Raw genomic sequence first — 17,370 nt, 5'->3', positions numbered from 1 at the left:
CAGTGCGGAGCACAGCGGTACCATGCCATCTTGCGATTTGGATGTTATGTAGTTTCTCCCGGGTCACTGATATACCGGTTTCCTAGCAAGATCTGAACTACATACCGGGGGTGGCTGGCTTCTCCAAGCTGAGCAGGCTGTGGGGTTGCGTTCCATCACATGGTCGCGTTGCAAGAACGAGACCCGAGTCGACACACATATACAGACACACACACACACACACAAGTATCCTCGGATACCTGTGACAGGTTGCACAAACGCTGAAAAGCAAAGCGAAATAATCGGCAAAGCAAGAATCAGGACAAAATTACAACTACGCTGCTTCTCCCCCTCCCCTTCCCGCTGTCATTCTCTAAGGCTTCAATCGCACGCTGGGGGCGGGTGGGGAGGAGACCGCGAAGCATTAACAACTGAAGACAGAGACACCGTTTTGCTTTCTTCTTTTCGACGTCCGTCCACTTTTAAAAAGCCAAGGTCAGAAAATATAGATTTTTGTGTTTTTTCGTTTCGTTAGAAGTACATTAATTACTTTTTTTCTCTCTCTTTATTAGCCTAATCCCATTTGGTATTATCCATAAAGCCCCTTTTCAAAGCCGGGTTACTCTATTACTGCAGTCCACCAGTCACTCAAATCAATGCACCAAAAAGAAAAAAAAAATTAAAAATACTGAAAGCGAAGTGTCCTGGCCACCCCACCCGTCACAGAGTGATGAGGTCTACCAAGTTGCCTTTGGGCGGCGTCATGTTGTCGGGAAAGAAGTTCACTAAAGTATCAAAGAGCTGAGTTCGTTGGGCGTAGATGTGGTCGACGTCCGAAAATCCTGGAGGTGGAGAAAAGGGGGGAAGGGAGAAGAGAGGTGAGACAAATCCAGATTTTGGATGCTGGTTGGTTGTTTTGCCAGAAAAAGAACCAGAAAAAAACCCAAATCTGGCAGAATTTGAAAGAAGAGTTGGTTTTTATATGCCGACCTTCCCTTCCCCTCCCCACAACAGACAGACATCCTGTGAGGTAGGTGGGGCTAAGAGTGCGTGCCTAGCCCAAGGTCACCCAGCTGGCTTTGTGTGTAGGAGTGGGGAAACAAATCCAGTTCACCAGATTAGCTTCCGCCGCTCATGTGGAGAAGTGGGGAATCGAACCCGGTTCTCTAGATCAGAGTCCACAGCTCCAAACCACTGCACCACTGAACTACAGTTTGAAGAAGTTCCACAAAAGCTCCCTACAAAGACCCCAATGGCATGGATGGCTCTCAGGGACCTCTGCTGTACATCAGGGGCATCCAACCTGGTGCCGTGGGTGCCGTGGTGCCCACTGACAGTTTTCCTGGTGCCCATCAAGAGCACGGCCAGGTGGGGGTTTTGCCCAGCAGGGCTTCTGATTGGCAATGCAGATTAAAAGGCACCTGGTTGGACAGATTTTCCGCCCGCAATGTTGAAGAGTTATGTGTAATCGTGCTGCTGCACTCGTCTTGTTTGTGGTCTTCCTAGAGGTACCTGGTTGGCCACTGTGTGACAGACTGCTGGACTTGATGGGCCTTGCTCTGATCCAGCATGGCCTTTCTTATGTTCTTATGTGCTCCCTGGCAAAGTGGGGAATCAAACCCGGTTCTCCAGATCAGAGTCCACCGCTCCAAACCACTACACCACACTGGCACAAGGTGTCCGTTGTGGAGAGGGGAAGGCGATTGTAAGCCGCTTTGAGGTTCCTTAAAAGTAGAGAAAAGGTGGGGTATAAAAACCAAATCTTCTTCTTCAAGAAGGTTGGGGTCTCCTGCTTTAGGTCAATCTGATTTGGGGCAGGGCGGTGGGGTGAGGTACAAACAGCCGGCAAAGTATACAAGGGGAATGTCATATTTAAAAATCGACTGCTGAAAGCCAGCACAGCCCAGGCATCTCAGTAAGGGGCCCAAGAGACACCCTACAAACACAGGACTCTCTGAGGGTTCACCCCATGGAGCTTCTGGATTTGGGGAAGGGAGGGGCCTCAGCAGGGTATAATGCCACCTTTGAAAGCAGCCATTTTCCTCAGGGAAAACTGATCCCTGTTGTCAGGAAATTGGCTGTAATTCTGGGAGACCGCCAGGCCTCACCTGAAGGCTGGCAACCCTTTCTGCATGGGTGATTCGGAGAGGGAAAGAGAAGGTTACGAATCCCGGACACCGAGCTGCAGGACTCTGCCAAAAGATTTTCAAATCAAGGCAATATTCTGAAGAGGGCAGCTTGGGGAGGAAGAAGAGGAAGATGAAAAACAGGAAGAGGAAGAAGAAGAGTTGGTTTGTATATACCAACTTTCTCTACCACTTAAGGGAGACTCAAACCAGCTTACAATCACCTTCTCTTCCCCTCCCCACAACACACACCCTGGGAGGTAGGTGGGGCTGAGAGAGCTCTAAGGAAGCTGTGACTAGCCCAAGGTCAGCCAGCTGACTTTATGTGGAGGAGTGGGGAAACCAACCCAGTTCACCAGATTAGCCTCCGCCGCTCACGTGGAGGAGTGGGGAATCAAACCCAGTTCTCCAGATTAGAATCTGCAGCCCCACCACTCCAAACCACTACACCATGCTGATGTCGGGATGAAAAGGGAGGAATTGCTACAGTTCGGGAAGCTGAAGTCTGGATTTCTGACTCTAGGAAAAAGCTGCTGTTTCCCTTGACAAGCTGCCTGAGGAGATGCATTCACCCAAGGCTAGGAAGAGCAGCTGGAAGTAACCACTTTTAACAGTGCTTTGTGCTGCAGCTCCCCAGTCTGAAGGCTTCGAGGACACGGCACAAGTTAATTTACTTTGGCCAGGGCCTTTGCGCTTACGTGGCTGACGCTGCCATGCCGCATCTAACAGAGCGAGAGCTTGAAAGCCGTCCTATACTCACCCAGGGTGCTCAGGTCTGAGCCGGATTTGAAGAGGGCGGAGGCCAGCAGCTGGAACTAGGGGAGGAAAAAGATTAAAAACACATTTTCCAGTATACCTAGAGGAAAATAAAAGTATTATTCATCAACCATTTAAACCACCTGGTGGGGAACGGGGATGTCCCTCCTACACTTGAGCCTTCACCCTTTATCCGCAAGTAATTCCAAGTATCACCCGTGCTATTTTTTATGCAAGACCAGGTGTCCCCAACATAGTGCCCGTGGGTGCCATCTTGGGTTGCCAGCTCCGGGTAGGGAAATGCCTGGAGATTTGGGGGGCGAAGCCTGAAGAGGGCAGGGTTTGGGGAGGGACTTCAATGCCATAGAGTCCAATGGCCACAGCCGCCATGTTCTCCAGGGGAACTGATATCTATCGGCTGGAGACCACTTGCAATTACAGGAGGTCTCCAGCTAGTACCTGGAGGTTGGCAACCTAGGTATAGAGCTAGTAGGGTTGCCAGCTCTGGATTGGGAAATGCCTGGAGATTTGGGGGGTGGAGCCTGAGGAAGGCAGGGTTTGGAGGGGAGGGACTTCAATGCCGTAGAGTCCAACTGCCACAGCGGCCATTGTCTCCAGGTGAACTGATCTCTATCGGCTGGAGATCAGTTGCAATAGCAGGAGATCTCCAGCCACCACCTGGAGGTTGGCAACCCTAGTGCCATGGTGCCTGCCAACATCTTTCCTGGTGCTTGCCAGGTGCTTTTAGAAAGTGGATGTGGCCGGGTGAGGTTTTTGCCCAGCAGCGCTTTTTATTGGCTCCGGGAGACCCTCATTGGCTGTGCAAATTAAAATAAAGTTGTTTCAGCAGCAGCAGCCACCACATTAGTTTCATCCTCTCTTTCCCCTGTCCCAATGTATTCTTAAAAAAATTACTCCTCTTGTCTCCTTTTTTTGAGCTGTATATATGTGCGTGCGAGCGCGCAAGCATGCGTGCACCCACATCCCATGGTGGCCATTTTCTGGTTAGCTCCGCCTCCTGCAGCGGCCATTTTGTGGCTGCGCCCACCACAAATTCCAAAGGTGCCCACAGGCTCAAAAAGGCTGGGGACCCCTGTGTTGGACTGTTCCAACCAGAGTAATTTATTGCTGTTATCTTGGCATTGCACGAACAGAGGTGAATTACCAGCAAGTCAGACAAAAGGTACTCTAAGCATTATTCCGCTTCTTTACAGTATCACAGTGGCCAAAAAGAAAAAAAAACCTGAAAACAAAAACTAGACCCTCCACAGTTGTTGCATAAATGTGAATTCCACCTAAGTGCCAGCTCTCACTTGGCTTGCCTCTCACACTAAATGCAATGTGGCAGTCTGACTTTGCTTGGCTTTGGAGGGAACCTGCTGAAATCAGCCAAATGTTAAGAGCTAAACTATGCGGCACGGAGATGGATGCTCCCAGACAAGGTCCCTTAAGGGCATGCCTGATCGTACCACTGCATGCAGATGTGCCACATGGTTCATTCAGATGCGCCAAAGTTTCAGGAGGCGGCCGTGTTGGTCTGCAGGAGAACAGGCTAGGTCAGAGGCTGGTGCAGGTTAGAGAATCATAGAAGCATAGAGTTGGAAGGGACCACCGGGGTAATCAAGTCCAACCTCCTGCACAATGTAGGACATTCACAACTACCTCCTCCCCACGCCCCTAGTGACCAGAAGATGGCCAAGATGCCCTCCCTCTCATCATCTGCCTAAGGTCATCTGCCTAAGGTCAGTTTGCCTTCTAGACCCTTATCATTCCCATCACTGCTGTCAAAAGGCCACAGAAGACAACCACGGCAGACTGACGAAAACCAGCCTCTGCCCCAAAGAGCCTACAGCGATACTGTTAAAAGTTTCTAAACGGTCAATAAAAATTTACAAAGAGCAATCCACTGAAATTTAAGAGATGAAGTAACACACACACAGTGTAAAGATGTTTAAAAGTGTTGAGATTTCAAACCATTCAAGGTTTTGTGTTTATGTATCATGGGGGGGGGAGGCACGCAACACATCCACTGCTTTAGCCAGAAAGACGCAACTGAGTCTACGGAGCTTAGGGAGTATGCTACTTTGGAACCGACAGGCACAGGACTGTAAAAGGCCCTGTTGGATCAGACCAAGGCCCATCAAGTCCAGAAGTCTGTTCGCACAGTGGCCAACCAGGTGCCTCTAGGAAGCCCCCAAACAAGACCACTGCAACAGCACCATCCTGCCTGTGTTCCACAGCACCTCATATAATAGGCGTGCTCATAAGAACATAAGAAAAGCCTTGCTGGATCAGAATAAGTCCCATCAAGTCCAGCAGTCTGTTCTAACTAACAGCCATGAATACCCCTCTCCTCCATGAATATGTCCACTCCCCTCTTAAAGCCCTCCAAGCTGGCAGCCATCACCACATCCTGGGGCAGGGAGTTCCACAATTTAACTATGCGTTGTGTGAAAAAATACTTCCTTTTATCTGTTTTGAATCTGTCACCCTCCAGCTTCAACAGATGACCTCGTGTTCTAGTATTATGCGAGAGGAAGAAAAATTTATCCCTGTCGACTGTCTCCAAACCATGCATAATTTTACAGACCTCTATCGTGTCTCCCCTTAGCTGCCTTCTTTCCAAGCTAAACAGCCCTAAGAGTCTTAACCGCTCCCCATAGGACAGTTGCTCTAGTCCCCTAATCATTTTGGTTGCTCTTTTCTGCACCTCCTCAAGCTCTGTAATATCCTTTTTTAGGTGTGGTGACCAGAACTGTACACAGTATTCCAAGTGTGGTCTCACCATAGATTTGTACATAGATTTGTACGGCTCAGAATGCACTTCGCAGCATGAAACATTTTTTGTGTTCACGAGAAGAGGGAAAAGCCCCAGGCCAGCACCCGCCTCCTTACCTCTTTTGTCTCCTCCGGGTCCGAGTGATCTACCGTGACAAACAGGTCGTTCTGCAGGTATTTCAGGGCACTTAGTGGATCCGTCTGGGCCTTCTCTTCAAACCTGCCACAACAAATAAGCGTTTAACACACGGCAGCTCAGTTCTGTTTGCCCAGCATGGTGCAGTGGTTAAGAGGACTCTAGTCTGGTGAACTGAGTTCGATTCCCTACTCCTCCACATGAAGCCTGCTGGGTGACCTTGGGCAAGACACAGTTCTCTCTTAACTCTCTCAGCCCCACCTACCTCACAAGGTGTCTGTTGTGGGGAGAGGAAGGGAAGGCGATTGTAAGCTGGTTTGAGACTCCCTGAGGTAGAGAAAAGCGGGGTATACAAACCTCTTCTTCTTCTGCATTAAAATGCTAAAAAAAACCCAGCATGTGCCCTGCCTGAGGGATGAAAAGCCACGCCTTATCCTTCTCACCTGCCTTTTCACATTTCTGTAAGACTCCCTGAGGAAGGCATGAGAATAGAGGACAGAAGCCTACGTGGACTTGGGGGATTTTCAAGTTGACTGAGAGAGAGATCAGAGGGACTGGTTTTGGCTTTAATTTGTTCAAAACCGATGAAAAACCTCAGGGAGCTATTGATCGAAAGCAAGACTGCTTTGTGTTCATTCTCCCCAGCTGCATCTTAACCCTTAAAGATACAAAACTCAGGCCTGACTGCGATTAGCGCTCTTCAAACCTGCGCTGAAACGGGAGGTGGTGGAGGGGGGAGAGAAGGGATCCAGCCCCCCCCCCCCGACGTTAGCCCCAAGCAGCTTTGAAGAGCCGTTTGTTCTCGGGGGAACTTGGCTACAGAACTGATGGAAAGCAAAGCTTCGCCCCCGTTCTTTGGAAGGATACAGAAATCCACAACCTCAAAAATTTAACTATTAAATGGTCGGGAAAGCTCCCGTGCTTCTGGCGGTTGGCAAACTGTGAGGAGGAGGAGGAGAAGAGTTGGTTTTTATATGCCCACTTTCTCTACATTTTAAGGAAGAGTCAAACCAGCTTACTATCACCTTCCCTTCCCCTCCCCACCACAGACACCCTGTGAGGTAGGTGGGGCTGAGAGAGCTCTAAGAGAGCTGTAACTTGCCCAAGGTCACCCATCTGGCTTCATGTGTAGGAGTGGGGAAACGAATCTGGTTCACCAGATTAGCTTCTGCCATTCATGTGGAGGAGTGGGGAATCAAACCCGGTTCTCCAGAGCAGACTCCGCCGCTCCAAACCACCGCTCTTAACCACTACCCCATGCTGGATCTCCTGAACAGTTCAGGAGATCATTTTGGTAAAGGTAATAGGGCTCTGTTATCGCAGAATAACCGCCTTTACTTTTATTATTGTTACGGTCTTTGACCAGTAAAATGCATATTCACATTCAAGTGAGGAAGAAAACCATTTTCGACAGGGCAAAGCCGGAAGACTAATTCATGATAATAGTAAGCCCGTTTTACCACCTGTATAATTCCAATGACGATGGAGTCTATAAATAAATCTATAAAAGCTAAAATAAAAACAAACCGCTGTAAAAATATGAATATAAAATTTGAGATTTAAATTCGTTTAACATTTTTTTCCCATTGTACGGTGAACTTGCGGTGAACTTTATATACAAAAGCACAGAACTCAGCAACATTACTTGTGATCTGTGAAGAAGAACCGCCTGAATAGGCCAGCTTAGCATGATCTTGTCGGCGTTTGGAAGCTAAGATGGGCCAGTCACAGTTAGTAGGTAGATGGGAGACTGGGGTTGTTATGCAGAGGAAGGCAACAGAAGACCAACTCTGTTCATCTCCTGCCTTGAAAACCCCCGGAGGGGTTGCCGTAAGTTGATTGCAACTTAATGGTACTTAAGTATTTATTTTTTTATAAACCTGAATAGCCCTGACTGTTCAGACCTTGGAAGCTAGGGAGGGTCAGCCACAGTCAGTAGATGGATGGCAGACCACCAAGGAGGACCTGGGTTGCTCCTTACCATACCTGTGCTTCCTTATTAGGTACTTGCAGTGGCGTAGCAGGTATTCCTTGGATGGCCGACAGAGCTTGAGGGACCAGAAGTCGTCCAGCCGCATCTTTGGAGAACAGGATTTGCCTGGATTCCCTCCAAACAAATAATGAACCTTGAAGGACCACAAAGAAAAAATCAGATCATGGAGGGCAGACTGATTTAATTCAAAAGCGGGCAAAGCCTGCCTGGTGCCGGACCTGTTGCCCTGGTGAATGCTACCCAACCCCAACCCCCCATTTCCTGTTTCTCGAAGCTCTCGAATACTCTGCCAGAGGAGGAGGAGAAGGAGGAGGAGGAGAGGAGAAGAAGAAGAGGAGGAGGAGGAGAAGAAGGAAACAAAGGAGAAGGAGAAGAGGAGGAGGAGGAGAAAGAGGAGGAGGAGAAGGAGGAGAAGAAGAAGAGGAGGGGGAGGGGGAAAAGAAGAAGAGTTGGTTTTTATATGCCGATTTTCTCTGCCACTTAAGGGAGATTCAAACCGGCTTACAATCACCTTCCCTTCCCTTCCCCACAACAGACCCACTGTGAGGCAGGTCGGGCTGAGAGAGCTCTAAGAGAGCTGTAACTAGCCCAAGGTCACCCAGCTGGCTTCATGCGGAGGAGTGGGGAAAACCAACCTGGTACACCATATTAGAGCCCACCGCTATTAACCACTACACCACGCTGGCTCCCTTACACAGGTGCCTTACGTGCCCTCCAACTCCCGATAAGGTAGCGACGGCCATCGGATGCGCTTAAGGGCTGCTGGTCCACGTTTGCTTGGTGTAACAAAAATGACCATGTCAAGGGGGGGGGGGGCAAGCGACGAGCTCACCTTGTGCAACTCGTCGTACACGAGCTGGTGTGCGAAACGCGGGCAGGGCTCCTCCTCCTGCAGGCTCTTGCTCGCATTCTCTTTGGCCGCCTGGTCATTCTTGTAGACGCAAGACCTGCGAAAACAGCGCTGGGTCAAGGGCCCTGCTGACAGTCACAGATTCATGGGCTTGGAAGGGGCCAGACAGGCCGTCCAGGCCAACACCCTGCTCAATGCAGGATCAGCCTAGAGCATCCCTAACAAGCGTTCGTCCAGCTGCTGCTTGAAGACTGGTTAGTACTTGGACAGGAGACCAGCGAGGAAATCCAGGGGTGGCTATGCTGAGGCAGGCAATGGCATTGTTATGGGCAGAGAGTAATATTGACCCATACAGGCAGGAATCATATAAAATGGTAACTTGGAAATTGTATAAATGTTTGCTAGGAATGATAATTATAAAGAATCTTTGCTACTATGCTTTAAACAGGCTTCAGCACACCTGTTAAGCACCTGTTCAGCGCACCTGTGCTCAAGAATAGTTTAAGGAACAGGTGTCAGTGCACTTGTGCTCAAAAACAGCTGCAGTGACCTTCACTTAAGATAAACAGAGTTTCCTTGGAAAAATGTATATAAGGGGTCTGAAGTTGTCTAGAACTTGGGAATTCTAAGGCAGACGTGCTGCCGGTCTGTCTATAGAATTACCCCAGAAGCATGGCACTCCCAGAGGTATGATGAACTTGGTATATCTACTGTATTTCCACTGTAACTTTTACTTAAGATGATCTGCTTATACTTTGAAATATTCTGTTAAGATTTTTTCTTACAATGTAACTGTAACTGACTTGAATTATGCTTGGAACTGATGTACCCTATGTCCTGATCCCACATTCTTTTTATATTCTGAAGCATTTACAATAAAAAGGAATTTTTCTTAGAAAAGTTCAAAGCTTGTATCACTGCTTATGGGGCATTTGGTTAAGTAAGGTAACGTGTCTCTTAGTGAGATACAGGACCTAGTAACCTATTTGCCTACACAGCTCTGACCGCAACAGCATACCTAACCTCTGTATACCTCTTGCCTTGAAAACCCTACAGGGGTGCAATAAGTCAGCTGCGACTTGACAGCAAATATAGATATGATGCTGAGGGACTGTAGTATATGGACATGGCGCTGAGGGACTGTAGCCCCAGGAGGCAATGGCGCTTTGGACCCAAAGGTACAAAGAACCCAAAGAAGCAGCTAGCAACACAGCAACAATCGTGTTGAAATCACAGCAATTAAACACAAGGTACCTCGGCTTGCACTTTACAGCATGTGAATTGTGGATGAAATTAGTTAAAATTTCTTCTTCTCTTTGATAAATATATGTGACTTCATATCAGTTAATACTTTAGGATGAAACCAAATGATAACTGCTGTGTGTCTTTAGGAAACTGATAATTACTTGCTTTTGTAGGATGTTAGGTTATTCTCATCAAAGATTACTCATTGTGGGCATAGTTAATATTGTGCGAATAGATAGAAAAGAGAGCTGAGATTCATACTAAGTGACTATAGCAGTCAGCAATGTTTCTCAATAATCGTCACCAATAAATGATCACGGTATAGCTCAGTTTAGTTTTCTTACAGATTTTATTAAGGGAGAACGTTTCTTGTGGGGCATGATCGAGCAAATGAGCACTGCTAATTAGCACATTATGTCTTTCCCCCACCTTCTTTCTTTCTTTCTGTACCCATATATTGAAAATAAAAATTAATTTAAAAAAGAAATCAGTTAAATTTCAAGAATGTTTTAATGTTTAAAATAATATCTAAATATGTTGCCGGCCCTACTGTGACTATATGATACCGTTTGTCCATGCAACGTATTCTGCTTACTGCAAAAAAAAAAGTGCTTTTTATTTGCAGCTTTTCTCTCTAACTCCCAGAGGTACAAAACTAGAGTTCGAAGGTAGCACAGGGTGCAAGCGGTTGGCAGCTTTTTCTTTAGTATTTGCAATTTTGTCGGTAGAAAACAACGGCGTTTACATTTTTTTGTTTTGAAGAAGGGGCCAACTAAATTCATTTTACTGCCTCAACATCAAAGAAATCTTTTATAACACAGCATACACAATTAAGTTCGATAAGAAAAAAGTATTGCATATATCCAAATTTCCCTCCAAAAATCTATTACCTGCCCTGTCCCCCCACCCCAACTTTTTCTCCTACTTCAAAATTTCCAAAAATTTGCCATTCCGAAAGAGGAAATTTTTCACGGGTTCCCCACCCCCAAGCGCTCCTGAATATTTCCAGGGTTTTTTTCTTCTTCAAAATTTGGAGGGGGGGGGGAGACTTGAAACACACCGATTCCTTTTCTGCCTTCCCCACCCTTCCCCCACCAGACCTTCATGCCTCTTTAGCACTGTTACTTTCTTGTAACCGTTTCAAAAAGCATATCCAAATATCACATTAACACTCCACCCCCACCCCCACCGCCATTGCCAGAGATTTCCTTCTGATTCATCGTAGTAACATCTTGCTGTGAAACTGTTTCTGGTAAGCGTTTATTAGGAAAATAAGTCTCTGACAATCTCCTAGCATACTAAACTGGTTTTTTGCAGATGCTTATCCTTCGGACAGCTTCTCTCAGCCACGTGTGAGTGCCAGAAACATATTAACCCCCCCTCCCCAAATGCTAAGTATTGCTAATACTCTGCCAGAATCCAAACACAGAAAATATACAAAGACCTGATCTTGCGACAGAAAATATCCAGGAGGTGCATTCCAAGTCAAAGAATCACATTTCTCCTGCACGAATCTGCACAACATGAGTGCCGCCAGCAGATTTTATACCCAGCTACAGATGTCGAACTCAGCACACAAGAGGAGGACTGAGATTGCGTTGGTCTGGCATCCTGCTTTACAGTACGTAAGAACACAAGAAAGGCCACGCTGGATCAGACCCAGGCCCATCAAGTCCAGCAGTCTGTTCACACAACGGCCAACTAGGTGTCTCCAGGAAGCCCCCAAACAAGACGACTGCAGCAGCATCGTCCTGACTGCGTTCCACAGCACCTAATATAATAGGCCTGCTCCTCTGATCCTGGAGAGAACAGGTATGCATCATGACTAGTATCCATTTTAACTAGTAGCCACGAATAGGCCTCTCCTCCATGAACATGCCCACTCCCCTTTTAAAGCCTTCCAAGTTGCCGGCTATTGCCACATCCTGGGGCAGGGAGTACGCCCACCCCATATCCACGCAGATGTGGCTGGATGCTACATAACACAGCACCCGTCGGTGAGGCTAAGGCGGTCTCAGGGCCTGGAGGAGGGAGTTCCTAAGAACCTCAGGGACGCTGCCTAGAAATGCAGGAGGAAAGAAAGGATGCACCAAACAAGACGTAATAAATAAACCAGGTTCCGCACACATACACGTGAAGCTGCTTTATACTGAATCAGACCCTCGGCCCATCAACGGCAGTATTGTCTACTGTTATTGGCTGCGGCCCTCCTGGGTTTCAGGCAGGGGTCTTTCTCACCACTTGTCACCTGACCTTTTCAACTGGAGATGATGCGGTAGCTAAAAAGGCAAATGTGATCTTGGGCTGCATCAACAGAAGTGTAGAGTCCAGATCACACAAAGTGATGATATCGCTTTACTCTGCTCTGGTTAGACCTCACCTAGAGTACTGTGTTCAGTTTTGGGCACCGCAATTTAAGAAAGATGTAGATAAGCCGGAACGTGTCCAGAGTAGGGCAACAAAGATGGTGAGGGGTCTGGAGATCAAATCATATGAAAAAAGGTTGAAGGAACTGGGTATGTTTAACCTGAAGAGGAGACGACTGAGAGGGGATATGATAACCATCATATCCATCAATCTTAATCTGGACGGGGCAGGCTAGCCCAATCTTGTGAGATTGCAAAAGCTAAGCAGGGCCAGCCCTGGTTACTACTTGGATGGGAGACCACCAAGGAAGGCCAGAGTTGCTATGCAGAGGTAGGCAATGAATGGCAAATGAAGGGCTGTAATATAGAGGATGATGGTGCCAAGTTGTATTCTGTTGCCCCAGAAGGTCAGACCAGAACAAAACGGTTGAAATTAAATCAAAAGAGTGTCTGTCTAGACATTAGGAAGAATTTTCTAACAGAGCGGATCCTCAGTGGAACAGGCTTCCTCGGGAGGTGGTGAGCTCTATTTCCCTGGAAGTTTTGAAGCAGAGGATAGATGGCCATCTGTCACCAATGCTGATTCTATGACCGTAGGAAGATCATGAGAGGGAGGGTATCTTGGCCACCTTCTGGGCATGGAGTAGGGGTCACTGGGTGTGTGTGTGTGGGTGGGGAGGTAGTTCTGAATTCCCTGCCTTGTGCAGGGGGTTGAACTAGATGACCCTGGTGGACCCTTTCAATTCCATGATTCTATGAATATCCAATAAACCCATGAACAGTAGGTACACCTTCCGTTTCCCAAGGAAGGAGTTCTACTACCTACCAGCTGTTCCGTACGATGTCATAAATCCAGAAGGAGTTGCGAACGTTCTCTTCCCTTTTCTCTTTGTCTTTGCTAAGGCCGGACAACACGTGGATTTCGTTCAGCTCCGGATCGATGGTGGCTCTCTGGGTGAAGCCAGTCATGGGCACTGTGAGTGAGAGAAGAGGCCAGAAAAGTTAACTCATTTATTCATTTAGTACGTTTTGATCCCACCCCTCCCCTGAGGAGCTCAGGGAGTCGCCTAGGAATCACCTGTCGTCCATTTTCTCCTCACAAAACCCTGTAAGGTAGGCTAGGCTGAGAAGGTGCCACTGGCCCAAATTCACCAGGGAAAAGTTTCATGGAGCCAGTGTTGTGTAGTGGTTAAGAGCAGTGGTTTGGAGCGGTGGACTCTGATTCCCCGCTCCGCCACAGGAAGCCAGCTGGGTGACCTTGGGCAAGTTACAGCTCTGTTAGAGCTCTCTCAGCCCCACCTACCTCACAGGGTGTCTGTTGTGGGGAGGGGAAGGGAAGGAGATTGTAGGCCAGTTTGATTCTTCCTTAAGTGATAGAGAAAGTCGGCATATATTCCTTTTATTCCATTCTTTATGCTTGTGTAAGCAAAACAAATTCAGTGCATTCCATAATACATAAATAGCCATACATATAAAAACCAACTCTTCTTCTTAAGTCAGTGTTTCCCAACCTGGGGGTTGGGTCCCAAAAGTGGGTCGCGAAACCTCTGAAAGTGGGTCATGGGCCACCCCCTACCCTTCCCATTTGCTCTTTTTTGTATCCTAGAAACCAAGACCTGACCCTGGAAATAGTATCTTGTATGTCATACATTAACTGGTATTTTTTTGCTTCACCGCATATACATGTTCATCAATTGAAACATGTCCCAATGGTTACTAGAGTGAGTTTCTTCGAATCTTGGGGGTGGGGAAATTAGAGGAACTTATGGAGAAGGAGAGGGTGGTCAAAGGCTGGGAGGAAGAGGAAGAAGAGGAGGAGGAGGAAGAAGAAGAGGAAGAAGAGGAGGAGGAGTTGGCTTTTATATGGCGACTTTCTCTACCACTTAAGGAAGAATCAAACCGGCTTACAATCACCTTTCCTTCCCCTCCCCACAACAGACACCCTGTGAGGTAGGTGAGGCTGAGAGAGCCATGACTAGCCCAAGGTCACCCAGCTGGCTTCGTGTGTAGGAGTGGGCAAACAACTCCAGTTCACCAGATTAGCCTCCACCGCTCATGTGGAGGAGCATGGGATCAAACCTGCTTCTCCAGATCAGAGTCTACCGCTCCAAACCCCCGCTTTTAACCACGACACCATGCTGGCTTTCCATATGCATGGCAATCTCCATGTGCAAAGGCTGTGCTTGTCGGAATGCAGCTTGCTCGGGGTTCGCAGTGGGGGCAGCTTTGCCCTTTGCACGATGCTTGTTTGTTTCTCAAAAATAGAATACTTAACTGGATGGGTGACAAGGTCATAGTTTGCCCAGGGTGCCAAAAAGCCCGTGGGCGAGGCTTGGATGGGTCAACATATCAAGTAAATTTGGACTTATGGGTCACCGTACTAAAAAGGTTGGAAACCGCTGGCTTCAGTCGGCGACTGGAGGGAAGGCAGACTGACCACTAGATGGCAGAAAACCCCCAGAACCTAAAGGGACTGGACGCGTCACTAAGTCCACCTCTTTCTACACTCCTGTCTACTGGAAGCTGGCTTCTGACAGTGGCCAACTTAAGAACATAAGAAAAGCCCTGCTGGATCAGGCCGAGGCCCATCAAGTCCAGCAGTCTGTTCACACAGTGGCCAACCAGGTGCCTCTAGGAAGCCCACAAACAAGACAACGGCAGCAGCATTATCCTGCCTGTGTTCCTCAGCACCTAATAGAATAGGCATGATCCTCTGATCCTGGAGAGAAGAGGTATGCATCATGACGTGTATCTATTTTTACTAGTAGCCACGGATAGCCCTCTCTTCCATGAACATGTCCACTTCCCTCTTAATGCCTTCCAAGTTGGCAGCCATCACCACATCCCGGGGCAGGGAGTTCCACAGTTTAACCATGCGCTGTGTGAAGAAATACTTTCTTTTCTCTGTTGTGAATCTCTCACCCTCCAGCTTCAGCAGATGACCCCGCGTTCTGGTGTTACGGGAGAGGGAGCAAACTTGGATGCTAACGCATTTCTCTTTCCACCAAACCCAGGTGTTTCTGCTTGCACATACTTTTCTACTCCTCCCCCCCCCCCACTCACTCCTTGCCTCTGTTAAACATGTGCATTTGCTGGGCAACTGCACTAAAAAAAAATCCTCCATCGATCTGTAAAAAAAAGGTGTTCAGTCGTGCATTGCTCACAATGTGAAGAACAACAGCACCGGCGCCCAAGCTCCACCTGAGCTCCATAATCCCAACAAGGCCAGCACGGTTTTGTGACTCAGCCAGCCCACGTCGGACTCCTTCGCTCAGGCTTTCTTTTTACAGCCATAATTCCTTCGGAAGCTCCCCCTAAAGTGCTTTTTAAAGAAGCAACTGTGCGCTTGAAAAGTCGGTGGGTGAAAGGGCGGATGTTAATGTGGCGTTTAAAAGAAACGTTATTTGGTTAATGTCCTTCTAAATCATAGCGATCACTGCCATAGGAAGGGACGGGAGATGCCAGGTTTTACTGCCTTAAGCTTAAATAGTCAAAAAGGGCAAGAGTCCAGTAGCACCTTAGAGACTAACAAAAATATTTTCTGGTAGGGTATGAGCTTTCGTGAGCCACAGCTCACTTCTTCAGATACAGCTAGTTAGTCTCTAAGGTGCTACTGGACTCTTGCCCTTTTTGACTACTGCAAACAGTAGTTTTTGACTACTGCAAACAGACTAACACGGCTACCCACTGTGAATTAAGCTTAAATATAGAGCCTCCAGACCAGAAAGGAGAGCCAGCGTGGTGTAGTGGTTACGAGCGGGGGTTTGGAGCGGTGGACTCTGATCTGGAGAACCGGGTTCGGTTCCCCGCTCCTCCACATGAGCGAAGGAGGCTAATCTGGTGAACTGGGTTGGTTTCCTCACTCTTCCGCATGAAGCCAGCTGGGTGACCTTGGGCTAGTCACAGCTCTCTTAGAGCTCTCTCAGCCCCACCTACCTCACAGGGTGTTTGTTGTAGAGAGGGGAAGGTGATTCTAAGCCGGTTTGATTCTTCCTTAAGTGGTAGAGAAAGTCGGCATATAAAAACCAACTCTTCTTCTTCTCCGCCCCCAAGTCAGAAGGACCAGTCCCAACTTTTAAAAACTCTGCAAAAGGCAGAGATTTATATGTTTTATATATGCTCTCACGACAAACATGATTCAAAACATCCACCATTAGTCTATTTAGAATACAGGTTTTATATCAGTACATTAATCTGGGTTTAACTAAATATGTAAAGGATAAAATGGGTAATGATTAAGGATTACCAAATCAAGCATAGTAGTAACAGTAACTTGTAGTAAATATTAGATTTCTATAGCTGATGTCTCTTCTTTCATCGTATAGTATAAAGCCCAGATAATTTGGGAAGGAGGGGGTAAGACAATTAGGATATTGAATAGCTTCTTGGGCACAGACATGTGGGAATGTTCTCTTTCCCTCCCCTAATGTGTTACTCCCCTTTCTTTCTTCTGTATCCCCATACATTAAAAATAATAATTAAAAAAATTAAATCTGCAAAAGGCAACATGGCTGTAGCGAGTACACACATGAAGCTGCCTACTGAATCTGACCATCAGGGTCAGTATTGTCTACTCAGACCGACAGCGGCTCTCCAGGGTCTCAGGCAGAGGTTTTTCGCGTCATCTGATTCTTTTAACTGGAGATGCCGGGGAATGAACCTGGGACCTTCTGCATGCCAAGCAGATGCTCTACCACTGAGCCACAGCTGCTTCCCAGAACAACCAATGGAGCACCACTGTGCCCAATACTGCACAAACACACACACACCTTCAAGCCATTTCTCCATTCGCTGGGCAACCAAGACCAGGACAGGAAGGAAGAGGATTGATGATGAAACAGAGGCATACGGGAAAGTCAGTTAGATCCATTAGCAGGAAACGAGCCAAAGTCATTTAGCAGATGCTTCAATATAAGGGTGGATCTTAAGAGTTTCGCCTAATTCTGTCCGTTAAAACATATATCACAACTCGTACGGGCTGGAGGGAAGATGCTTATTCCAGGGAGAGAAAAGGACATGAGCACAGAAGTGGCCGTGGCTCAGTTTATAGAGCATCTGCTTGGCATGCAGAAGGTCCCAGGCTCAATCCCCGGCGTCTCCAGTTAAAAGGATCAGGTAGATGATGGGAAAGATCACAGCCT

At 47.5% G+C, this 17,370-nt stretch overlaps 1 protein-coding gene across 1 annotated transcript in view; it reads right to left on the bottom strand.

Moving 5' to 3' along the window:
* Positions 1–699: 699 nt before the first annotated feature.
* MKLN1 (muskelin 1) overlaps positions 700–17,370 on the bottom strand; it is a 106,641-nt gene continuing 89,970 nt past the window's right edge. The window contains exons 14-19 of the mRNA XM_056846623.1: positions 13,056–13,203; positions 8,601–8,715; positions 7,762–7,901; positions 5,757–5,859; positions 2,866–2,920; positions 700–821 (exon numbers count right to left, since the gene is read on the bottom strand). Of these exons, the coding sequence (XP_056702601.1) occupies positions 700–821; positions 2,866–2,920; positions 5,757–5,859; positions 7,762–7,901; positions 8,601–8,715; positions 13,056–13,203 (683 nt within the window). The remainder of the gene's footprint in view (positions 822–2,865; positions 2,921–5,756; positions 5,860–7,761; positions 7,902–8,600; positions 8,716–13,055; positions 13,204–17,370) is intronic.

The sequence above is a fragment of the Euleptes europaea genome, chromosome 3, assembly GCF_029931775.1.
Source record: "Euleptes europaea isolate rEulEur1 chromosome 3, rEulEur1.hap1, whole genome shotgun sequence".
NCBI lineage: Eukaryota > Metazoa > Chordata > Lepidosauria > Squamata > Sphaerodactylidae > Euleptes > Euleptes europaea.
This window is presented reverse-complemented; position numbering and strand designations above follow the sequence as displayed.